Here is a 26,552-nt window from a genome sequence, read left to right on the forward strand (position 1 = left end):
GTCTAATAGATTGAGAAATAATTGAAAAATGCTTATGTATTATATAGATATGTAAATATATGTAATATATAAATTGATATCCTGAATTATAGTGTAAGAAAAATTTAAATCATATTTTGTTTCCAACTTTTGGATATGCAAAAATTTATTAAAATGAAACTCTTGAGAATCTCTATGTATATTTATATATATCCACATCCATATATTGTTATTTTTATCCTTGGATTAATTTGGCAGTAAATTGTGAGATTATTGCTTTTAAATATATAGTATCAAAACATTCATTTTTAAGAGTATATTTTTTGTATTTTGAGTAAAGCAAATTATGAATTATTGCCTATTCTTATAGATTTGACCCTATTTTAGTTTTTTATTCTGTGTACATTAAGAACAGTAGGTTGAGATGGATCTATAGGGAGATCCTTTGAAATCATCACTCTTTGATATGAAGTTAATTGGCTCAGACATTAAAATGTACCTTATAGTCTTCAAGGAAACTTCTTTTTCAGTTACATTATTTTGCCTAAACATGTTGAAAGATAGCTTTTAATTACATGTGTGGTAATAGCTAATTGGACACATGAATTATATTTAAGAGAAAGAAGACATCCATGATTACTCTCCAGGTTGCCAATTTCTGGGTGACCTACATATATGTATGTATTCTATATATGTCTAAAATATGTACATATCTATAGAAAACATCCTTTGTTGTATGGTAAATGTAACAAAGGGTTCTTAGAGTAGTTCACTGACTACTTACTTCCTCTGGAGCATAAAGGAGACATGAAGGTAAAGAGAATGAAGCTTACTTAGCAAAATATTCAGAGGGGGTACTAAAGAAGATGTTCATGTACTGCAAGTTTTTTAAAAAACAAAAAGAGCAAACAAGAATGAAAGTATCAGTAATAAGATCAACCATACAAAGGGGAGCAAGATTTGGATTTACATTCCAGTGTTATCGCCCACATGTCAAGCTTGGAATAATTAAACAGTAAGTGATTTTTCATCTAGAGTCCAGGCAACTGAAGAAATTTATGAGGATGAAGGCTATTTAGTGGATGTCATAGTGCTAGGCATTTTCATTAGTTTAAATTAGAAATGAAACAAGGAAGTGATGTTATGTAGAATATCTATGAAAGGAAGAAAGGAATGTCCAAGGAGAGGACAAGAATCATTACAAAGAGGCAAAATGCCCTTTCTTATTAAAAAAACTACTCAGTGCACTTGAAGTTATAATTAATATCTTATTTTTTTTCTCATAGTGGAAAGCTCATGATGGTATTATTTTAAAAGTAGATTGGAATTCAGTGAATGACCTAATTTTATCTGCTGGCGAAGACTGTAAATATAAGGTTTGTAATGTTTGAATTTATCATCTGGTTGAAATAATCAAATTTAGGTGAAAAGTATTTAGCATATAAGAATATTCTTTTAGCCATATCTTTTAACTCTAATTTTTTTTTTGTTGTTTTTTGAGAGGGCATCTCTCATATTTATTGATCAAATGGTTGTTAACAACAATAAAATTCTGTATAGGGGACTCAATGCTCAATGCACAATAATTAATCCACCCCAGACCTAATTCTTGTCATCTCCAATCTTTTGAAGCATAGCGAACAAGTTCTTACATGGTGAACAAATTCTTACATAGTGAGTAAGTTCTTACATGGTGAACAGTACAAGGGCAGTCATCACAAAAACTTTCGGTTTTGATCACGCATTATGAACTATAAATAATCAGGTCAAATATGAATATTCGTTTGATTTTTTTTTAATTTAATTTAATTTTTTTATTTTTATTTAATTAATTTTTTTTTTGAGAGGGCATCTCTCATATTTATTGATCAAATGGTTGTTAACAACAATAAAATTCAGTATAGGGGGGTCAACGCTCAATGTACAATCATTAATCCATCTCAAGCCTAATTCTCGTCAGTCTCCAATCTTCTGAAGCATAACGAACAAGTTCTTACATGGTGAACGAATTCTTACATAGTGAATAAATTCTTACATGGTGAACAGTACAAGGGCAGTCATCACAGAAACTTTCGGTTATGATCATGCATTATGACCTATAAACAATCAGGTCAAATATGAATATTCGTTTGATTTTTGTACTTGATTTATATGTTGATCCCACATTTCTCCTATTATTATTATTATTTTTATTTTTAATAAAATGCTGAAGTGGTAGGTAGATGCAAGATAAAGGTAGAAAACATAGTTTAGTGCTGTAAGAGGGCAAATGTAGATGATCAGATGATCAGGTGTGTGCCTATGGACTAAGTATTAATCCAGGCTAGACAAGGGCAGCAAGACATCCACGGATGCAGAAGATTTCTCTCAAAGCAGGAGGGGTGAGGTTCAGAGCCTCACCTCTGTTGATCCCCAAATTCTCACCTGATGGCCCCCCTGCGACTGTGCCTGTCTTATGTTGTTCCTCCCTTGAGGAATCTTACCCATCTCTGGCTAACCAGTCATCTTCCGGGGCCATACAGGGAAATGTAAAGTTGGTAAGTGAGAGAGAAGCCATATTGTTTGCAAAGGTTAGCTTTTTACTTCTTTGCAGATTTATGCCCTGTGGCTTCTATGCCCAGCATTTGTCTTGAGGTATCTGTACCACCTGGAGGAATTATGATACTCGGTAAATTCGATATGAGGCACGAATTCTATTTAAGGGTTGTAATTAGGAAGGAAGAAGAAAAGCTATAGATGTAGCATATGAAGGAAACATGGGAGGATTGATTATTTCTTTGACATATCTTCTTGTATAGTACCTTAAGTATGTATAGGTTCTAAACTACTAACTAATTTGCACACACATATTAACATAATAGGAATACGGTGACATAAACAAAGCAAATCTATAATTACCATCCATCTCCAGTGAAGCCAAGAAAACCATTTAGGCACCCTAGGCATTTGTGAAAATTTATCTATGATATGATAGATATTGTCCAACTGTACTTGAACCATCAGACAAATTAAAGCAGCCCATTTCTGGGATCTGTTCACATCCCATATGTTCTTTTAACCATAGATAGTCTATAGTAATGAGATTTTGGAGTGCTACAACTTGCACCCCTCCCAACTCCTGGTTGAGTTCCAACAGTACAGATCCTGTCAAATTCGTTGTCGCACTGTATGCACATGCCAGCCTAGACATCTCCCTCCTCATTCCTATGGCAAGTCCAGGAGACGGTGGGCTGGATGCAGCCACAACCACAGCATCGTCCGGATACCTGTGGAGGCTTTTTGATGATCATCCCCCGGCACAAGTCCTCCAGAGAGTGCTGATGCCAGAAGCTCCTCCTCATATCGTATCTTAGTTCATTTTCTGGGTATCCAAGCTATGCCTTGATCTTCTGCATAGAAACAAACAGACCCTTTGCCCACACTTTGACATGCCCTCTATACCACTGTGCAGAACTCATTGGAGGTCAGCACACAGTAACTGCTTTTTTTTTTTTTTTTTTTAATTAAGAGAAAGGAATATTATCAGAAAAGAGTACCTCCATAGCTGATCATCTGACACCCTTTAAGTGATCAACATTAAGGATATTTAAAGCATGCGTTGATCTTTGATTTACCAATAGTTTTATCCTGTCAAGGAGTAATCCCCCTTTTCTTTCTGTCTTTCTTTCTTTTTTTTTTTTTTTTTTAATTTTTAATCTACACTTACATGAAGAATACTATGTTTACTATGCTCTCCCCTATATCAGGTCCCCCCTAACAACCACATTACAGTTACTGTCCATCAGCTTAGCAAAATGTTGTAGAGTCACTACTTGTCCTCTCTGTGTTGTGCAGCCCACCCTCCCCTTTCTCCCTCCCCCCCATGCATGCTAATCTTAATACCCCCCTTCTTCTCCCCCCCCCCCCCCCCCCCCCCCCGCTTATCCCTCCCTGCCCACCCATCCTCCCCAGTTCCTTTCCCTTTGGTACCTGTTAGTTCATTTTTGGGTTCTGTAATTCCACTGCTGTTTTGTTCCTTCAGTTTTTCCTTTGTTTTTATACTCCTCAGATGAGTGAAATCATTTGGTATTTCTCTTTCTCCGCTTGGCTTATTTCATTGAGCATAATACTCTCCAGCTCCATCCATGTTGCTGCAAATGGTTGGATTTTTCCACTTCTTATGGCTGAGTAGTATTCCATTGTGTATATGTACCACATCTTCTTTATCCATTCATCTACCGATGGACATTTAGGTTGCTTCCAATTCTTGGCTATTGTAAATAGTGCTGCGATAAACATAGGAGTGCATCTGTCTTTCTCAAACTTGATTGCTGCGTTCTTAGGGTAAATTCCTAGGAGTGGAATTCCTGGGTCAAATGGTAGGTCTGTTTAGAGCATTTTGATGCACCTCCATACTGCTTTCCACAATGGTTGAACTAATTTACATTCCCACCAGCAGTGTAGGAGGGTTCCCCTTTCTCCACAGCCTCGCCAACATTTGTTGTTGTTTGTCTTTTGGATAGCAGCCATCCTTACTGGTGTGAGGTGATACCTCATTGTAGTTTTAATTTGCATTTCTCTGATAATTAGCGATGTGGAGCATCTTTTCATGTGTCTGTTGGCCATCTGTATTTCTTTTTTGGAGAACTGTCTGTTCAGTTCCTCTGCCCATTTTTTTATTGGGTTATTTGTTTTTTATTTGTTGAGGCGTGTGAGCTCTTTATATATTCTGGATGTCAAGCCTTTATCGGATGTGACATTTTCAAATATATTCTCCCATACTGTAGGGTTCCTTTTTGTTCTATTGATGGTGTCTTTCGCTGTACAGAAGCTTTTCAGCTTAATGTAGTCCCACTTGCTCATTTTTGCTGTTGTTTTCCTTGCCCGGGAAGATATGTTCAAGAAGAGGTCACTCATGTTTATGTCTAAGACGTTTTTGCCTATGTTTTTTTCCAAGAGTTTCATGGTTTCATGACTTACATTTAGGTCTTTGATCCATTTTGAGTTTACCTTTGTATATGGGGTTAGACAATGGTCCAGTTTCATTCTCCTACATGTAGCTGTCCAGTTTTGCCAGCACCATCTGTTGAAGAGACTGTCATTTCGCCATTGTATGTCCATGTCTCCTTTATCAAATATTAATTGACCATATATGTTTGGGTTAATGTCTGGGGTCTCTAATCTGTTCCACTGGTCTGTGGCTCTGTTCTTGTGCCAGTACCAAATTGTCTTGATTACTATGGCTTTGTAGTAGAGCTTGAAGTTGGGGAGTGAGATCCCCCCTACTTTATTCTTCTTTTTCAGGATTGCTTTGGCTATTTGGGGTCTTTGGTGTTTCCATATGAATTTTTGAATTATTTGTTCCAATTCATTGAAGAATGTTGCTGGTAATTTGAGAGGGATTGCATCAAATCTGTATATTGCTTTGGGCAGGATGGCCATTTTGACGATATTAATTCTTCCTAGCCATGAGCATGGGATGAGTTTCCATTTATTAGTGTCCCCTTTAATTTCTCTTAAGAGTGACTTGTAGTTTTCAGAGTATAAGTCTTTCACTTGTTTGGTTAGGTTTATTCCTAGGTATTTTATTCTTTTTGATGCAATGGTGAATGGAATTGTTTTCCTGATTTCTCTTTCTATTGATTCACTGTTAGTGTATAGGAAAGCTACAGATTTCTGTGTGTTAATTTTGTATCCTGCAACTTTGCTGTATTCCGATATCAGTTCTAGTAGTTTTGGAGTGGAGTCTTTAGGGTTTTTTATGTACAGTATCATATCATCTGCAAATAGTGACAGTTTAACTTCTTCTTTACCAATCTGGATTCCTTGTATTTCTTTGTTTTGTCTGATTGCCGTGGCTAGGACCTCCAGTACTATGTTAAATAACAGTGGGGAGAGTGGGCATCCCTGTCTGGTTCCCGATCTCAGAGGAAATGCTTTCAGCTTCTCGCTGTTCAGTATAATGCTGGCTGTGGGTTTATCATATATGGTCTTTATTATGTTGAGGTACTTGCCCTCTATTCCCAATTTGCTGAGAGTTTTTATCATGAATGGATGTTGAATTTTGTCAAATGCTTTTTCAGCATCTATGGAGATGATCATGTGGTTTTTGTCTTTCTTTTTGTTGATGTGGTGGATGATGTTGATGGATTTTCGAATGTTGTACCACCCTTGCATCCCTGGGATGAATTCCACTTGGTCATGGTGTATGATCCTTTTGATATACTGTTGAATTCTGTTTGCTAATATTTTATTGAGTATTTTTGCATCTACATTCATCAGGGATATTGGTCTGTAATTTTCTTTTTTGGTGGGGTCTTTGCCTGGTTTTGGTATTAGGGTGATGTTGGCCTCATAGAGTGAGTTTGGGAGTATTCCCTCTTCTTCTATTTTGTGGAACACTTTAAGGAGAATGGGTATTATGTCTTCTCTGTGTGTCTGATAAAATTCCGAGGTAAATCCATCCGGCCCCAAGGTTTTGTTCTTGGGTAGTTTTTTGATTACTGTTTCAATTTCTTTGCTTGTAATTGGTTTGTTTAACTTTTGTGTTTCTTCCTTGGTCAGTCCTGGGAGGTTGTATTTTTCTAGGAAGTTGTCCATTTCTTCTAGGTTTTCCAGCTTGTTGGCATATAGGTTTTCATAGTAGTCTTTAATAATTCTTTGTATTTCTGTGGAGTCTGTCGTGATTTTTCCATTCTCATTTCTGATTATGTTGATTTGTGTTGACTCTCTTTTTCTCTTAATAAGTTGGGCTAGAGGCTTATCTATTATGTTTATTTTCTCAAAGAACCAGCACTTGGTTTCGTTGATTTTTGCTATTGTTTTATTCTTCTCAATTTTGTTTATTTCTTCTCTGATCTTTATTATGTCCCTCCTTCTGCTGACTTTAGGCCTCATTTGTTCTTCTTTTTCCAGTTTTAATAATTGTGATGTTAGACTATTCATTTGGGATTGTTCTTCCTTCTTCAAGTGTGCCTGGATTGCTATATACTTTCCTCTTAAGACTGCTTTCGCTGCATCCCACAGAAGTTGGGGCTTAGTGTTGTTGTTGTCATTTGTTTCTATATATTCCTTGATCTCTATTTTGATTTGTTCATTGATCCATTGATTATTTAGTAGCATGTTGTTAAGCCTCCATGTGTTTGTGAGCCTTTTTGTTTTCTTTGTAGAATTTATTTCTACTTTCATACCTTTGTGGTCTGAAAAATTGGTTGGTAGAATTTCAATATTTTGGAATTTACTGAGGCTCTTTTTGTGAGCTAGTATGTGGTCTATTCTGGAGAATGTTCCATGTGCACTTGAGAAGAATGTATATCCTGTTGCTTTTGGATGTAGAGTTCTATAGATGTCTATTAGGTCCATCTGTTCTAGTGTGTTGTTCAGTGCCTGTGTGTCTTTACTTATTTTCTGCCCGGTAGATCTATCCTTTGGGGTGAGTGGTGTGTTGAAGTCTCCTACAATGAATGCATTGCAGTCTATTTCCGTCTTTAGTTCTGTTAGTATTTGCTTCACATATGCTGGTGCTCCTGTATTGGGTGCATATATATTTAGAATGGTTATATCCTCTTGTTGGACTGAGCCCTTTATCATTATGTAGTATCCTTCTTTATCTCTTGTTACTTTCTTTGTTTTGAAGACTATTTTGTCTGATATTAGTACTGCAACCCCTGCTTTCTTCTCACTGTTGTTTGCCTGAAATATGTTTTTCCATCCCTTGACTTTTAGTCTATGCTTATCTTTGGGTTTAAGGTGTGTTTCTTGTAAGCAGCATATAGATGGGTCTTGCTTTTTTATCCATTCTATTACTCTATGTCTTTTGATTGGTGCATTAAGTCCATTTACATTTAGGGTGACTATTGAGAGATATGTACTTATTGCCATTGCAGGCTTTAGATTCGTGGTTACCAAAGGTTCAAGGTTAGCTTCTTTAGTATCTTACTGCCTAACTTAGCTCGCTTATTGAGCTGTTATATACACTGTCTGGAGATTCTTTTCTTCTCTCCCTTCTTATTCCTCCTCCTCCATTCTTCATATGTTGTGTGTTTTGTTCTGTGCTCTTTTTAGGGGTGCTCCCATCTAGAGCAGTCCCTGTAGGATGCCCTGTAGAGGTGGTTTGTGGGAAGCAAATTCCCTCAGCTTTTGCTTTTCTGGGAATTGTTTAATCCCGCCATCATATTTAAATGATAGTCGTGCTGGATACAGTATCCTTGGTTCAAGGCCCTTCTGTTTCATTGCATTAAGTATATCATGCCATTCTCTTCTGGCCTGTAGGGTTTCTGTCGAGAAGTCTGATGTTAGCCTGATGGGTTTTTCTTTATAGGTGACCTTTTTCTCTCTAGCTGCCTTTAAAACTCTTTCCTTGTCCTTGATCCTTGCCATTTCAATTACTATGTGTCTTGGTGTTGTCCTCCTTGGATCCTTTCTGTTGGGAGTTCTGTGTAATTCCATGGTCTGTTCGATTAGTTCCTCCCCCAGTTTGGGGAAGTTTTCAGCAATTATTTCTTCAAAGAGACTTTCTATCCCTTTTCCTCTTTCTTCTTCTTCTGGTATCCCTATAATACGAATATTATTCCTTCTGGCTTGGTCACATATTTTTCTTAGTGTTGTTTCATTCCTGGAGATCCTTTTATCTCTCTCTATGTCAGCTTCTATACGTTCCTGTTCTCTGGCTTCTATTCCTTCAATCGCCTCTTGCATCTTATCCATTCTGCTTATAAATCCTTCCAGGGATTGTTTCACTTCTGTGATCTCCTTCCTGACATCTGTGATCTCCTTCCGGACTTCATCCCACTGCTCTTGCATTTTTCTCTGCATCTCATCCCATTGCTCTTGCATTTTTCTCTGCATCTCATCCCATTGTTCTTGCATTTTTCTCTGCATCTCTGTCAGCATGTTCATGATTTTTATTTTGAATTCTTTTTCAGGAGGACTAGTTAGGTCTGTCTCCCTCTCAGGTGTTGTCTCTGTGATCTTTGTCTGCCTGTAGTTTTGCCTTTTCATGGTGATAGAGATAGTTTGCAGAGCTGGTACAAGTGACCGCTGGAAGAGCTTCCCTTCTTGTTGGTTTGTGGCCTTCTCCTGGGAGAATAGCAACCTCTAGTGGCTTGTGCTGGGCAGCTGTGCGCAGACAGGGCTTCTGCTTCCTGCCCAGTTGCTATGGGGTTTATCTCCGCTGTTGCTGTGGGCTTGGCCTGGCTGGGGCTGTTCCTCCAAAATGGTGGAGCCCCGTTGGAGGGGGAGCGGCCGGGAGGCTATTTATCTCCGTGAGGGGCCTCTGTGCTCCCTGCTGCCCAGGGGGTTAGAGTGCCCAGAGATCCCCAGATTCCCTGCCTCTGGTCTAAGTGACCTGTCCTGCCCTTTAAGACTTCCAAAAAGCACTCTCCAAACCAAAACAACTACAGCAACAATGAGAGAGGGAACAGAAAGAAAATAAAAGGAAAAAACACGCGATTTTTTTTTTTGTCCTCAGGTGCCGGTCCCAGGCACCCGCTCACTGGTCCTGCTGCCCTGTCTCCCTAGCACCAGGGTCCCTGTCCTTTCAAGGCTTCCAAAAAGCACCCACCCACTGGTCCCGCAGGGAATGAACACTCGATATTTTTTGTCCTCAGGCGCTGGTCCCAGGCACCCGCTCACCAGTCCCGCCGCTCTGCCTCCCCAGCACCGGGGTCCCCGTCCCTTTAAGGCTTCCAAAAAGCACTCGCCAAAAAGAGAGAAGAAAAGGGGAAAAACGCGCGATTTCCTCCGTCCTCAGGTGCCGGTCTCAGGCACCCGCCCACCGGTCCCACAGGGAAAAACGCGGGATATTCTTTGTCCTCATGTGCCGGTCCCAGGCACCCACTCACCAGTCCCGCCGCCCTGCCTCCCTAGCACCGGGGTCCCTGTCCCTTTTAGGCTTCCAAAAAGCACTCGCAAAAAAGAGAAAAAAAAAAGGGGAAAAACGCACGATTTCCTCTGTCCTCAAGTGCCGGTCTCAGGCACCCGCCCACCGGTCCCACAGGGAAAAACGTGGGATATTCTTTGTCCTCAGGCGCCTGTCCCAGGCACCCGCTCACCAGTCCCGCCACCCTGCCTCCCTAGCACCGGGGTCCCTGTCCCTTTAAGGCTTCCAAAAAGCACTCGCCAAAAAAAACCCGCTCCGGTTTCTTTCCACCCGCCGGGAGCCGGGGGGAGGGGCGCTCGGGTCCCGCTGGGCCGGGGCTTGTATCTTACCCCCTTCGCAAGGCGCTGGGTTCTTGCAGGTGTAGATGTGGTCTGGATGTTGTCCTGTGTCCTGTGGTCTCTATTTTAGGAAGATTTTTCTTTGTTATATTTTCATAGCTCTATGTGTTTTTGGGAGGAGATTTCCACTGCTCTACTCACGCCGCCATCCTGGCTCTGTCCCCCTTTTAACTAATTTTAGCCATATTTTTTAACTCTAATAGTTTAGAAAATTGTTATTTTATAATTTTAAGTGGTATTTTAAAGTGTTGGCTTTCTCATTGGCCAATCTCATTAACTTATATAGAATTTGATTTAATGAGCAGCAACATAAATAAAACTCCTATTTTTGTGACTATTCAAATCAACTCAGGGTTTTAAAAATTAACCTTACTGGTTCATTAAATTTTTTATCAGCTAGAGACCAAAATAATTTGTGAGAAAGAGAAAGATTTAATGTACCTATAGTTAGAGAAAATTTAATTGAAATAAATTCCTTTAGGGAAAGTTGATAGAGCACTTGGCAAAAAATTTCAGCAAAAAACTGAACATCTTAAAACTTTATTTTTATATTAAAAAAGTAAAGGTTTAAAATGAGTAGGTTTTATGATTAAGCAAAGATTTAGTAAAATCTGAAAATTATGACGCTATGATAAAATATTTTTTCAGACATTTAGGTTTCAGGGTCTACAGCTCCCACACCCTTTTGTGATAGACATGGAATTGCTAATATTATAAAGTGATGATTCCTAATTGTTTGATACCTTACTGGAGGGCAAACTTGTTTGTATAACGTAGTGACCATTATAAAATATTTCAAAATTTGCTTTTGTAGGTATGGGATAGTTATGGCCGCCCGCTGTATAATTCACACCCTCATGAGCATCCTATTACCTCAGTTGCCTGGGCTCCAGATGGAGAATTATTTGCTGTTGGATCGTTTCATACTTTACGCTTGTGTGATAAAACTGGGGTAAGTTATAATGGTGAGCAATCACAAATGTGCGTTCTTAAATGTAGTAATGTATAACACACCAGGTTCTCAATCTTCAAAAATATTTTCAATGAATGCATTTGTGTCTTTCTGATTTGTTGTCTTAATATACTGGTTCAGTCCATTCCAGATTTATGGGACTATACAAATTTGAACTCTACTATTTGTCTTTCTGGAAATACTTATTTTAAGCAAAATTGTAAAAGAAAGTAAAGTAGTTAGTTAAAGTATTAAGATTTATGTCCAATCAGTATGGAGAGTTCAGTTTTAAACTTTTTTCCATCGATATGTTTCATACAAAAATTCTGGTCACGTATTTCTCGTAAGGAATTGGTAATAAATTTTTTAAGTGTTCATTTCAAAACCAAAGGACTTTGGTTTTTGTCAATAATTCATGTTTGAATACATGTGAGATTTATTCCTCACAAGAGAAGGTACTCTTCATACAAATTCTATTTAGAACTTAGGCAAACAGCCAAGCTCCATAACATTCATGTAACTGTGCTTGAAGAATGAATCTTTTCATCAGAGTGCTCCAGAAGCAGCAGCTTTATCTGAGTGGGACTATTCCATATTATTCCTATGAGGAAATCTCATAGGATTCTGTGGCTTATTTTCCTCAAATCCAAAATAAAACAATTAACTTAGAATTTTTAGAGCTTTATAAATGATTTATTAGGTTTTCTGGTTACTTGTTTTTCTATCATATAGAATATAACATCCTCTGCCTGGCTTTAGAAGTCTGAATCCTGGTGCCATTAAACCTATTCAGTCATTACCCCCAACAATTCCTGTTGGCAGGGAGGATAGATTAGAGAGGAGGTAAACTGGAGGCAGGGTGGCTAATAAGAAGCTATTGCAGTAGTTCAAGAAAGTGATGTTGGCCTGAATAATAAATAGGGAATAGCAGCAGGGATGGGGAGAAGTAAACAGTTTCAGGAGAAAAATTCTTGCTATAAAAAGAAGAATCAAGAATAATGACATGGATTTTAATATGAGTACCTTACTGTCTGAGTGTTGGGCTGAAAATAATGCCCTCTTATGGTATGATGTAATTTGCACTGGCTTTGTGTGATATAATTTTTTTAGATTCCTGTGCAGTCATTACAATAACAAATCAAGTTACTTAAATTTCAGCATTTGTAAGTATCACCTGGGTGTTGCCAAAATATATATCCTTGGGCCTCCTTTGCAACATAATGAATCAAAATCTCAGGAGAGCAGGGCCCATGGAGTTGTATTTTTAAGAAGTACCCTGGTTGTTATCTTTATGAGGTGTTCCTCAGACCGTCCTTGAAGGAACACTTAAATAAAACCTGTTAGTGTTTGATATTCCTTCTCAGTTATGAAAGTAATTCTTGCCCTGCTATAGAAAGAATAATTTTAAATGAAATAGTAAATGATAATATAAGTGATAGTAGAGGGTAGTCTAATTGAAAAGATCAAGGTTTTTTTTAATCTTATGTTCCTTTATTCTGCTGACACTTCCTTAGCATCTGGGTCATTTAAAAATATTTTGGAACTATAATTCTTTTCATCTCTCTCATAATCTGTAATTAAACTTGTATAATTAATAGTAGTAATTTACCCAGGGTCATATTTTGGGGCTGAATTTCAGTATTAGATATTATAAGAATCTGGTCCTCAAGAAGTATCTGTATCCTGTCATTTTGCTGCAGGGAGAGTGTTTATATTATGTGACTAATGTGTGTAATGATATACTTTAATTATCTAAATTGATCCTTCAGAATAACTAGTTAAAAATACTATTGCAGTATTCACAGATTTACCAATGAGTTTTTATTTTGTTTCATTTCTGCTTTGCATATTTTCACATAAAACATTTGGAACTCTTTCATTCAGTTGTTCTTTTTTGCATGATTTTTATTAATCATTTAGTGTCAATATATATATTGATTTCTTCAAACCTTTCCAGAGGATAATTTGACATCATGTATCAGAAACCCAAGAAATTTACATTACATTCACCCAGCAACTTCAGTTCTAGGAATTTATCCTACAGAAATAAGAAGATAAAGAATGCTCAAAAGTATTATTGATAGTTTAACAAGAACAAAAAACAAAAACAAATGAAAACCAATCCAAATATCCAACACTAAAACATTCGACTTAATTATGGGATATACATTATCATGAATTACTATTTAGCTATTAAAAATGACAATCTGCTTTCATAATGCTATGAAAAGTTTATGTAAGGTATACATATAGTCAGAAGAAAAAACTAGTTACAAATTTTATACATACGATGGTCCTATTTGTTTTTTTTAACCTATTCCCCCCTTCCTTCCCCTGTGGCAACTACCAGTCCGTTCTGTATTTATAGTCTATTTCTCTATCATTTGTTAGTTTTTTTAGATTCTGTATGTAAGTGATATCATGTGATATTTCTCTTTGTCTAAGTTATTTCACTTAACATAATATCCTGTAGGTCCATCCATATTGTCACAAATGGTAAGATTTCATTTTTTTTAAATGACTGAGTAGTATTCTGTTGTATACCACATCTTTTTTATTCATCTATCAGACATTTAGGTTGTTTCCATATTTTGGCTATTGTAAATAATGCTGTGATAAACATAGGGGTGCATGTATCTTTTTGGATTAGTGATTTTGTGTCCTTGGGGTAAATTCCCAGTGGTGGAATTACTAGATCATATGCATTTCTATTTATAGTTTTATGAGGAACCCCCATACTGTTTTTCATAGTGGCTGCACCAGTTTACATTCCCACCAGCAATGTATGAGTTTTCCCTTTTCTCCACATCCTTGCCAACCCTGGTTATTTCTTGCTTTGTTGATATTAGCCATTCTGACTTGTTGTGAGGTGATACCTCATTGTGGTTTGATTTGCATTTCCCTGATGATTAGTGATGTTAAACATCTTTTCCTGTTGGCCATCTGTATATCTTCTTTGGAAAATATTTTTTCAGTTCCTCTGCTCATTTTTTAATTAGATTTTTTGTTTTTCTGGTGCTGAGTTGTAGGAGTTCTTTATATATTTTGGATATTAATCCCTTCTCAGATATATCATTTGTAAGTATCTTCTTCCATTCAATAGGTTGCCTTTTTGGTTTGTTGATGGTTACCTTTGCTTTGCAGAAGTTTTTTAGTTTGATGTAGTCCCACTTGTTTATTTTTGCTTTTGCTGCCTTTGTTTGGGAGACATATCCAGAAGAAAATGACTAATGCTAACTTTCAAGAGTTTACTGTCTGTGTTTTCTTCTTCAAGGCTTAAGGGTTCAGGCCTTCAATCCATTTTGAGTTTGTTTTTTTTTTGTGGATGGTGTAAGACAGTGATCCATTTTCAGTCTCTTGCATGGAGCTGTCCAGTTTTCCAACACCATTTATTGAAGAGATTGTCTTCAGGATAGTCCTATTTGTATAAAGTGTATGTGTCTATATATATGAATAGAAAAATAGTCTGATAAAATATAATACATTTTTATCTCTGTCAGTTGAAATTATAGGTGATTTTAAAAGTTTTTTTGCATATCTGTATTTTCTAAAATTTGTTTTGTGTAATTTTTAAAGAGGAAAAACTAAATTATCCCTTAATTTTATTTTGCTTACAAAAATCATTTAATTCAGCTTTCACTCCTTATTAAAAATGCTTTCTGAAGCCATTTAATTTTTTTAGATATATGTAACATGGAAAATTATTTTTAAAGTGATATACAAATGCCACAAGTCAAAAAACAAATTACCCATATAAGTACTTTATGCACATCTTTTTAAAAAATGCTGAGCAGACATTGCCCATGTGGAGTTTACTTGTTGCTAAGGCAGATATTAAATGATTAATTACACACAGTTTATTACAATTGTAATAAATTTTACAAGGAGGTTCCCAGTAACGGGAACTAATCTATTTGGAGGGTCAAGGCAAGTTAGTGTGATGAAAGGTAAGAGCAGTACTTAAGACATTCTTCGTCTTTTCTGCTTACCAAAGTGTTGTCAACTTGGAGTAGAAGATTTAAGTCAGCTGGTGCTGGATTCTTTCTCACACAATCATTAATATCCTGAAAAAACCTGCTAAGGCTCATTTTAAGAAGCAAGTATATATTCTCTTCAACCTGAAAATGTCACTCTTAAATGAAACTCCTTGTTTCTTTTTGTTTTGTAATCTATAACTTAAAGTTGTAATTAATCATAGTAATCATTTATCCAGGGCCACATTTTGTGGAGGAATTTTAGTATTAGATATAAGAATCTAGTCTTCAGGAAGGAGCCGTACCCTAACATTTGCTACAAATTTATCAGATTTCTATTTGGGGAGCCCTTCCTAAATTTTTAGTTGAGTGCAATGTTTCTTAATTAACATCTTATTAAAAATTTTTATCTAGGCTTCCTTGACAGAAATTGGATAGTAATTTTGTAGTACAAGCTTTGAAGAATGATGTTGATATAAACTTGTAGATTATCTGTAAAATATTAAGCCTAGAAGAAAGTTATTTTTGTAAACTTTTTCTTTTAATTTTTTAAAGAAATATTTCTAGTAGGGAGAAAAAAGCTTGGATGCTTGGAGGCTGTTAATAATAGATTAGGTTTTGGTCTGAATGCATTTCTTATTATGCAAGTATGTAACTAGGTTGATGAGAGGAATATTTGAAAAAGAAGACATTTTTATGTTTTTTGAATAAGAACAGTACTGCAACTCAGTTATTGTACAATTAATCTAGTATTCCCATTAACTTTCATCATGAAATTGGATTTGTCTTTTTAAATCTCTCACTAAGCTATAGGAAACTCTGGTTCCGGTTTATATTTATTTAAGCAGGCAGTTCCCTGTATTGGTTCAGAACTCGTCCTGGTTCACTTTTGTGGACTGTGTTCAAATATCAGTTTCATTTTCAGAGCCATTGCAATACTGTTCTGATCTGCCCTGCTTGTTTTCAACCCAGAGGCAGATTTGAAATCTAGGTAGTAATCCATACTTCAGTTCAGTTGTCATAGTTTACTAAGTTGACTCTAGCCAGTTGCATGTATGGGCTGCTTGATGGTGATCCAAGGACCTCAGACAAAGATTTAGAGGATACGTTTCTCCAGCACCCGCCTGTCTGTCATTGTACTCCGGCTCCTGAGAGTGGGAGTTGGGTGCTGGCCATTTGCTGTCAGCACAAACTAGGGCCAATAGGGTCCTCATCAGACAGTCTCTACTGTGCTCACTGGAAAGGGCCACAGCTGCTTATTCCAGGGCTAGAGTGGTCTGACAGGGTTCCACCTCCTTGTCCCTGCAGTACCATGTGAGGAAGTGAAAAGGGGTGCCACCTCTGCTCTTTGTGAGCACAGAGTGGGAATGTTCCATAGGACTCCATCCCACTGTCTCCACAGCATGCAGTATCTAGATGTGTGCCAGAGTAGGATAGTTATGTCAGAAAGGTCCTATCCTGCAGGACCCACCTCCAGCTGGTCTTTTGGCCAGAGAGAGTGGGCAATATTTGGTGCTTATTTTGTTTCACATACTACTTAGAGTTAATATTATATACCATTTTATATAAAATGGAAGAATCTTGCATCCATATAGTTCCATTTACATACTTCTCCTTTATGCTATAGTTGTCATAATATTTATGACAGTATGTATAATCTATTGCAGTATAATTTTTTCTTTAAAAAGCCATATTCATTTTAAAGACACTAAGAGAAAGAAGAAAGGTAGTCTTTCATATTTACCTAAATGTTTAATGTTTCTAGTGTTCTTCATTTTTTCCTGAAGATCCTACTTTCCTTCTGATATAATTTTCCTTTAGACTAAAAGTCTTCCTTAGGTATATCTTATAGTATGAATCTTCTAGTGATGGACTTTTTTACTTTTTGTTTATCTAAAAATGTCTTTATCTCCTCTTCATTCTTGTAGGACATTTTTACTGGATTTAGAATTCTGGACTGACAGATTTTTTTTTTCTTTCAGCACTTTATTTTTATTTATTTATTTATTTATTTGCAAGTCAGCAGTGTTTGTTTACTGAAAGGCCTTAAGTGGTTCCATCCTTTTTTTTATTTTTATTTTTATTAAGGTATCATTGATATACACTCTTATGAAGGTTTCACATGAAAAATATTGTGGTTACTACATTCACCCATATTATCAAGTCCCCCCCATACCCCACCTGTCCATCAGTGTAGTAAGATGCCACAGTCACTACTTGTCTTCTCTGTTCTATATGGTGTCCTCCTGAAAAGAGGCATTTACCTCTGGCTGCTTTGCAGATTTTCTTTGTCTTTGGTTTCCAGCAGCTTTATGGTATAGATTTTCTTTGTATTTGTCTTGTTTGGGGTTCTCTATACTTCTTGAATATGTAAATTTGTAATTTCACCAAACTTGGGTAAATTTTGGCTGTTATTTTTTTCAGATAATTTTTTTCTTCCTGTTCTCTCTTCTCTCACTAGCTGGAAGTCCAATTACAAATTCTTCAGAAGTTTGATATTGTCCCACAGGTCAACAAGGCTCTGTTCATATTTCTTCAGTTTTTTTTTCACCTCAGATTTCTAATTGGTTAATTTTTGTTGATCTATCTTCAAATTTACAAATAATTTCATTGGTCATCTCCAGTCTTCCTACAAGCCCTTCCAATGAATTTTAATTTCAGATATTATATTCTTCAATTCTAGAATTTCCATTTGGTTATTTTTCATAGTTCCTATTTCTCTGCTGAGCTTTTCTTTGTTATTATATGTTCAAAAACACATTTTCCATTAAGGCGTTACTTAGTAGCTGCTTTAAAATCATTGTCTGCTAATTCTAGCATGTTACCATTAATTGCCTTTCTCTTGCCAGTTTTCTTGTGTCTTTGTATAACTAACAATTTTGAATGGATTCTGAATTGTGAATAATACAGGGGAGAGACTCTGGATTCTGCTGTATTTCTCCACAGAGTACTGTTTTTTCTGCATGTGTGTTAATGGAGTTAATTTGGCTGAACTCAAAATTTAGGTTCTATCTCCTCTGTGGTGGGAAAATGAAATCTCTGTAACTTTTTTCTACTTTGAGTTTTCTCCTCAATTTCCAGCTGTTGTGGTCACCCTGAGCTTTGTCCTCTCATTCCGCTACCAGTGACAGCAGGTTTCTTTCTGAGATTCGGCCATCATGCTTGGCACCAAGTAGAGCCTGCTCTCAGGTGAAAGGTTGTAAAGAAATGGAAACGCACTCAATATGTTCCCTTCTTTAAACTATTGACTTCCCTCAAGTTTCTACATGCTTTTTAAAAACACCTTTATTGTGGATTAATGATTGTGCATTGAGCATTGACTCCCCTATACAGAATTTTATTGTTGTTAACAACCATTTGATCAATAAATATGAGAGATGCCCTCTAAAACAAAACAAAACAAAACAAAAAAACACCTTTATTGAGGTATAATTCAATACTACATAGTTTACCCATTTAAAGTGTATAATTCACTATTTTTAGTATATTCATAGGATTGTGACCACCACCACACTCTAATTTTAGAACATTTTCCTCTCTTCTAAAAGGAATCACATACTCATTTGCCATCAATCTCTGTTTCTCCCTACACTACTCCCAGCCCCTGGCAACCATTGTTCTACTTTGTTTTTCTATGGATTTGTATATTCTGGCCATTTCATAAAAATGGAATTATATATTATATGGCCTTTTGTGACTAGTTTCTTTCACTTAGCATAAAGTTTTCAAGGTTCATCCATGTTGTATCATATATCAGTACTTCATTTCTTTTTATAGACAAATAATATTTCATTATTCCAAGATAACACATTTTATTTATCCATTCATCAGTTGATGGACATTTGGGTTGTTTCAAACTGGTTTTTATGAATAATGCTGCTGTGAACATGTATAAGTTTTTGGTTTTCATTTTTCTTTAGTATATACTTAGGAGTGGATTATTGGGTTAAATAGTAACTTTTTTTCCCTCTAACTTTTTGAGAAGTTGCCAACTGTTTTCCAAAGTGGCTGTCTGACTGCTTTTGATTGCTGTCCAGTCTTCAAGTAGTTGTATGGGAGTGAATAGGTGTTATTTGTCAGAAGTCTGGTCTGATATCAGTACAATAACTGATAGCAGGTCTCTAACATTTTTTACATATTTTTTTACACATGCCCAGAGCCAGACACATACTCAGAAAAGACTTCAGAGGATCTAGGCTGTACCACTCACAGATCTTTGGGCTCTACACAAGCAGGAGGTAAAGACCATTGCAGACTTGTATGGGGCCTGGCTGAGTACTGAAGGACTACCCTGCTCAGAGCCAATTGGCAAAGAAGAGGAGAGTACTCTTTTTTTTTTTTCTTTTTGGCTGTCAGGTCATTAGATGACCACTAAGATAACAGAATGACCACACATGAATAGAATACAACCTTTGTAAAAATAGTTTGGAAAAGTCACTAAACAAATAATTGCAGCCCTCAGAAAGGGACATCGGCAAACCCTGGGGTGGAGGAGAATCTGATTTCCAAAGTTATCACATTATAATATTCAAAATGTCCATTTTTCAACAAAAATTACAAGGCATACAATGATGCAAGAAAGTATTCACAGGAAAAACGAAATAGAAGCCATCCCCGAGGAAGCCCACCATTGGGCTTATTAGACAAAGACATTTAAAAATACGTTCAAAGAGCTAAAGGAAACCATAGACAAAGAATTAAAGGAAACCAGAAGAGCAAGTCTGAACAAAAAGAAAATATCAATAACAAGATAGAAAATATAGAGAGGAATCAAATAGAAAATCTTGAAATGAAAAAAACGAGCAAAGGATAAAAGTGTATTGTAAATGCCCCCAGAACCCCAAAATATGTTCAGTCTCTTCAATGAGTTTCATGCAAATAAAAATCACTGTGTAATGCCATTTCCTACTCATCAGAAAATAGGAAAATGGGTCTCTTCATGAAGCATTGAAGGGAGTATTAATTGGTATAATTTTTCTTAAGTGTAATTTGGCAAAATCTATCAAGATCTTTGAAATATTTGGCACAACTGTTATACTTTTCAAGAAGTTTAAGAATGCATTGCATTTTCATTTGTTCATTTATTTTCGTACTCACTAATTTCTTCACAAATATTTATTCAGAGTCAATCTTATGTGCCAGGCACTTGCCCTAGGTGTTAAAGAACAGCAATAAACAAAATATCCTGCTTTTGAGAGTTTTCATTCCAGCTATGAAAGACTATAAACAAATAAGCTAAATGAATATGCAATATGTTACGTGGTAAAGGTACTATAAAAAATTAAGCTGGGTAAGGGAGATGGCATTATTTTATGATAATGGTGAGGGAATATCAATCAAATTAAATACATTATTGAATGGTTAGTAAAATAAATTATGATACAAGCAAAAGCTTATTGAATACAAATTAAAAGCCATAGAGTATGCTATTTTTTCCCTAGATTCCATAATAAATTTTATTTTGCCTTTGATTTTTAAGAAATGCATGATTGAAACATATAAGGTGAAAAATTTAAATTAACTTAGTTATTACAAATAAATAAATATAATATATTAATGGATTGCATATATTACATTAAATGGAACAGAATTCAAGAGAAAAGATCTGAATATATAAGGGACCTTTGGCCAGATTTTTATTTAGCTGACATTTTGCTTTTATTAACAGCAGGTGGTGCTATTGCTTGTGTAAGACACTTTGCATTTAATTTCTTTTCCACCTAGATTTAATTTGTGAACACACAATTTTGTGAATTGAATTCATTCACCTTGGCTAAAGATACATGCTTTTGAGAATCTTTTTGATCTTGTGTATTTATTTAGGGACAGTATAGAGAAGGGTGAGATTGGCATTTAGGAGGTACTTTTAGAAGTTATAGTCAAGTCATGTTTTTTAGTTTAAGTATCTCTTATTTCCCTGTTGGGAAATAATCTGCATGTCTAAGTAATTTGACAGAATACAGGTGGGAAGGAAGATCCCTTTCTTCAAAGGGATGTTAGCCCTTTAAGAGGTCAATACTTTGTGGCCGATTTCTCAGTTGTTCTTGTATTGTGCTGTCCAGTATGATTGTTTATTTTATTTTAATTTAATGTAGGAGTAGTATTGGCATGTTTGTAGAACTCTGGAGTCAAGACTTCAGTGGTGAATTTATAAAGCTAAAGAGCTATTCTGAGATTTCAGGTTCCTCATCTACAGAGTAAATGGGCTGATGTCTCTCCTTTAAAGCTCAGAATTCTGTACCATTTCTTTTCTTTCTTTTCTTTTAATTAAGATATCATTGATATACACTCGTATGAAAGTTTCACACAAAAAATGATGTGGTTACTACATTCACCCATATTATCAAGTCCCCCCCACATACTCCATTGCAGGCACTGTCCATCAGTGTAGTTAGATGCCACAGAGTCCCTACTTGTCTTCTCTGTGCTACACTGTCTTCCCCAGGACCCCCCACACACCATGTGCACTAATCATGATACCCCACAATTCCCTTCTCCCTCTCTCCCCAACCACCCTTCCACACCTCTCCCCTTTGGTAACCGCTAGTTCCTTTTTGGAGTCTGTGAGTCTGCTGCTATTTTGTTCCTTCAGTTTTACTTCATTGTTATATTCCACAAATGAGGGAAATCATTTGGTATTTGTCTTTCTCTGCCTGACTTATTTCACTGAGTATAATACCCTCTAGCTCCATCCATGTTATTGCAAATGGTAGGATTTGTTTCTTTCTTATGGCTCAATAGTATTCCATTCTGTATATGTACCACATCTTCTTTATCCATACATCTACTGATGGACACTTAGGTTGCTTCTGTATCTTGGCTATTGTGCATAGTGCTGCGATATACATAGGGGTACGTATGTCTTTTTGAATCTGAGAAGTTGTGTTCTTTGGGTAAATTCCAAGGAGTGGGATTCCCGGGTCAAATGGTATTTCTATTTGGAGGTTTTTGAGGAACCTCCATATTGCTTTCAACAATGGTTGAACTAGCTTACATTCCCACCAGCAAAGTAGGAGGGTTCCCCTTTCTCCGCATCCTCGCCAGCATTTGTTGTTCCTAGTCTTTTCTATGTTGGCCATCCTAACTGGTGTGAGGTGATATTTCAATGTGGTTTTAATTTGCGTTTCCCTGATAATTAGCGATGTGGAGCATCTTTTCATGTGCCTCTTGGCCTTCTGAATTTCTTCTTTGGAGAAGTGTCTGTTCATATCCTCTGCCCATTTTTTAATAGGGTTATTTGCCTTTTGGATGTTCAGGCATGTGAGTTCTTTATATATTTTGGATGTTAACTCTTTGTCAGATATGTCATTTACAAATATAGTCTCCCATACTGTAGGGTGCCTTTTTGTTCCTCTGATGGTGTCCTTTGCTGTACAGAAGCTTTTTAGCTTGATGTAGTCCCATTTTTTCATTTTTGCTTTTGTTTTCCTTGCCTGAGGAGATGCATTCAGAAAAAAAGTTTCTCATGTTTATATTCAACAGAGTTTTGCCTATGTTTTCTTCTAAGAGTTTTATGGTTTCATGACTTATATTCAGGTCTTTGATCCATTTTGAGTTTACTTTTTTGTGTGTGTATGGGGTTAGACAATAATCCAGTTTCATTATCTTACATGTAGCTGTCCAGTTTTGCCAATACCAGTTGTTGAAGAGGCTGTCATTTCCCCATTGTATATCCGTGACTCCCTTATCATATATTAATTGACCGTATACAATTGGGTTTATATTTGGGCTTTCTAGTCTATTCCATTGGTCTATGGATCTGTTCTTGTGCCAGTACCAAATTGTCTTGATAACTGTAGCTTTGTAGTAGAGCTTGAAGTTGGGGAGCATAATTTCCCCAGCTTTATTCTTCCTTCTCAGGAGGAATTCAGTACCTTTTCCTTGGGCATTGACATAAATTTTCTTCTTCTCATGAGTAGTGTTAGTGTGTTGTTTGTTTCCTTGTTTTTAATATAAGGTGGTTCTACAGGAAGAGGCAGCAGTGCACATGGCATGCCAGAAGAGGGAAAACTCAAGCAGTTCTGGAGGAGTGCGCCAATCCTGTAACTTCCAGCATATTCTACATTTTATTATAGCTGGATGCAAGTAGCAGAAACCATTAAGCAAAAAGGGGAGTTGTCTACAAGGTTACAGGAATATCTTCTAGAAACCAGGGCAAGGATGTAGAAATCAGAAACTGGAGTGCTACAAAAACACAGAAAGTGTTCCCTTTGTGTCTTTTGCCTCTGTTTCTGTCTGCATATCTCTGCTCTTTTTCCTTACAAACTGACCCCTGCTACTACCCCATTTTCTACTGAAAGGTCACCAGTGTTAATAGCTTTCTAAATTCCTCTATTCAAGAGAACAGCCAGATTGAGATAAGAATCTTAGTCCTAATTTTAATACCCCAGGGAAGGGGCCACTGACCCAGCCTAGGCTAGGTACCCACGCCTGGTCTAAACAGATTTGGGGTCTACTGTTTAAACGCGGCTGCCAGTACCCTAACAGAGTAACCTAGGGATTGCTGGTAAGGAGCCAAGTCCTAGAAAATAGAGGAGGGAGGCAATCAACCCAGTAGGTTAGCATTTGTGTTTCAAAGTCACGTTAGCCTAATTTGCCAGAAGTTTTCAGTTTAATTCCTAAGAGATTTTCTTTTTACATGAATGTTTCTGACTTAATAATGAAAATTACAATTTTATTTTCAGATGTGCAATAAAACCAGTTTTCCTAGAAACCATAAAGTATAAACCAAAAAGTAGGGGGATTGTGCTTCCTTTACAATATGAGATCCTGTTGTCCAGAACTGAGAACTTGGCAACCAATATAAAATCAGAGTTCTTTTACAGAATTTACTTTTCAGTGTTTTCAAAACCAACACCTAGTGCCTAGTAGGTGTTCCATAAATGTTACATTTTAGCTCAGTATTATGTTATGTCTCAAAATACTGTTAAACTATGAAAGCAAAGCATGAATATAATTTCAATAAAATAGGTTATGGGTGAAAGATAATGGCAGTGGCAGCATTTAAAAAAATTGATATATAACATAATATCTTATGTATACAGCTCAGTAAGTTTTTATGTATGTAAATACACAAGAAAACTATCACCTTTATTAATGTAGAAAATTATCAACAACCCAGAAACTTCCTCTGTGCCTCCCCCAACTCAGTTATTCCTCTTATAATAACTACTATTCTGACTTGTGCTACCATAGATTAGTTTTGCCTATTTTTGACCTTTACATAAATGGAATCATACAGTATCTTTACTTTTATCTAACTTTTTTTGTTTAGCCATATGTCTGTGGGATTAAGCTGTACTTTTAGGTATAGTGGCATTGGTTTTGAATCTTCTCAAATCTCCCCAAAAGAGAATACACCAAAATCCTCCAGACAGTAACTATAACACTACTTAGATAATACTATATTCCTACAAACTCCCAAATACAAGTGCTTTTCCAAGTACCACTGACAGGTATTTCTGGTGTCAGCATCTGTGCCTGAGTAAGCACAGGAAGGGCAGCCGGGCCTCTCACACCACGAAATAAGAACTCTCAACTTGCCAACTGGAAGTGAGAAACAGGCCAATATGAGAACAGCCACTGAAATTGGAAATAAATTTCTATAGGCCCCAATTCTGAGAGAGTGAAGTGGGACTATGACATGACCTGACCATGCCGGACCTGTCTGTGCCTACTGTACTCTTAAAACCAACAAATTCATATCCTTTCAGGACAAAACTGCACTGGAGAGAAATTGCTGGGAGTAAAATCCAGATTGCTCTGAACAAAGACAACTAAACAAAGAAAAGAGAAGTCTAGATAAGATTGGAGGAAAGTAGAAGATGCTGGTCTCAAAAATGGAATCTGTTTTTTTTTTTTTTTTTTAATCATCATGAGAAAGCAAGAGAAGAGAGGGCTCCAGAGCTATCCTGGTGGAACACTCTTCCTTCCCCAAAGTATAGCAAAATACATATTTCACTTAAGAATGAGCAGCAGTACATGGTCACAGTCAAATTATATAATGTTGTCAAAGATAGTGAAAGCATGCCATAAACAGACAAGCATTGCGGCCAAACAGCTCCAGACAAGTTGAAGGATGGTAAAAATATGACAAAGCTAGGAAATAACCATATGTATCAGAACTGAGAAAACTAAAAATGAGATAACTGGAGAAAGGGAGATTTTTAAGGAGAGATGACAGACTCAGGAAGGAATTATAAAATAATGAAAAATTATTACAGAAGTGAAAACAACCTAGAAGGAATAGAAGAGCAAATAAACATAATGCATAATAGAATGTGAAATGGAAGCAAGGATATGGCAAAAGAAATACTAAGTTTTGGTAGAAAGTAGTAGATATAGGATATAGGCAGAGAAGATCCACAGTACGTATAGTAGGAGTTTTCAAGGAGAAGCCCAAAGCAATGAACAGAAAAATACTAAAAGCTGTCATTCAGGAAAGATTTCCTCAAACACAGGATTTGAAATTGATACTGAAAAGGTATACCAGATGCCTAGGAAAACTGACGTAGTTGGCCAACTCTCGGATATATACTAATAAAACAATTTTATTAGTTTATTATTTGGAATTTTTTAAAGAAAAAAAAGTTCTGTGGGCATCCAAGGAAAAGACCAAGTCACTTATAAAGGGAAGAAAATCATGTCATCAGACTTTGATAGCAGCTTTTTATTCCAGAAAATAATAGGTTAACATAGTTACTTAAAGAAAGAATAGGTAAGTCAAAGATTTTACATCCAGCCATTCTGATCTTTATAAAGGTCATAAGCAAACTATAAACGTGCAAGAACTCAAGCAATGTTGTTCATATTAGTGTTTTGAGAAGCCTACTGCAGAATTAGCTTCAGATTAATATGACTAGGAACATAGTAAAATAAGTACTAACTATGAGCACTTGGTATATATTTATCTGTAGAACTAAGACAAAATGATGTCTTTGAAGGATCCAGTATAGTAGGTATTGGCTGTTGGCACCAACAACTGCAGAAATGGGGAAAAATGAGAAAGTATATGAAAGGTCTAATAAACTTGCTGATTGCCTTCTGGGTATTAACTAGGATTAAAATGATATTACTTAAAATCAGATAAGGGAAAAAGGGGTGGCGGAGGATATTTCCTAATTTTCATATTGCTTATAGTGGACAACCAATGGAAAAATGCCCAAAAAGGTGGCATGGGGATAAGGGTATTTTTAAAAGTAATTAGTATAAAGACAATTATTAGATTAAAAATAGAGACTTTCCTGAATACTAAAATATGTCCCAAAGAAGAGGGACAGCAAATAAAATAGACCGTGCTGAAAGCCTACATGAAAGCCACACATGTGTGCCCACAAATGCTATCAGTGACTGTGAAAGAATGCATATACTCATATACTACAGTAGATAATGTCTGCAACATTGTTAGGCGTATTTGTATCACTACTCCTACCCCTTTCTTAGTAAATGCT

At 36.4% G+C, this 26,552-nt stretch overlaps 1 protein-coding gene across 5 annotated transcripts in view; it reads left to right on the top strand.

Annotated features, from left to right (window-relative positions):
* Positions 1-26,552, top strand: part of IFT80 (intraflagellar transport 80) — a 146,439-nt gene that overhangs the window by 41,344 nt on the left and 78,543 nt on the right. For all 5 annotated transcript variants that reach the window (XM_073232147.1, XM_036997847.2, XM_073232146.1 and 2 more), the window contains 2 exons: positions 1,266-1,355; positions 10,991-11,128. In XM_073232147.1, coding sequence (XP_073088248.1) covers positions 1,266-1,355; positions 10,991-11,128 — 228 coding nt within the window. The remainder of the gene's footprint in view (positions 1-1,265; positions 1,356-10,990; positions 11,129-26,552) is intronic.

Source organism: Manis javanica, chromosome 3 (genome assembly GCF_040802235.1).
Source record: "Manis javanica isolate MJ-LG chromosome 3, MJ_LKY, whole genome shotgun sequence".
In the NCBI taxonomy this organism is placed as follows: Eukaryota; Metazoa; Chordata; class Mammalia; order Pholidota; family Manidae; genus Manis; species Manis javanica.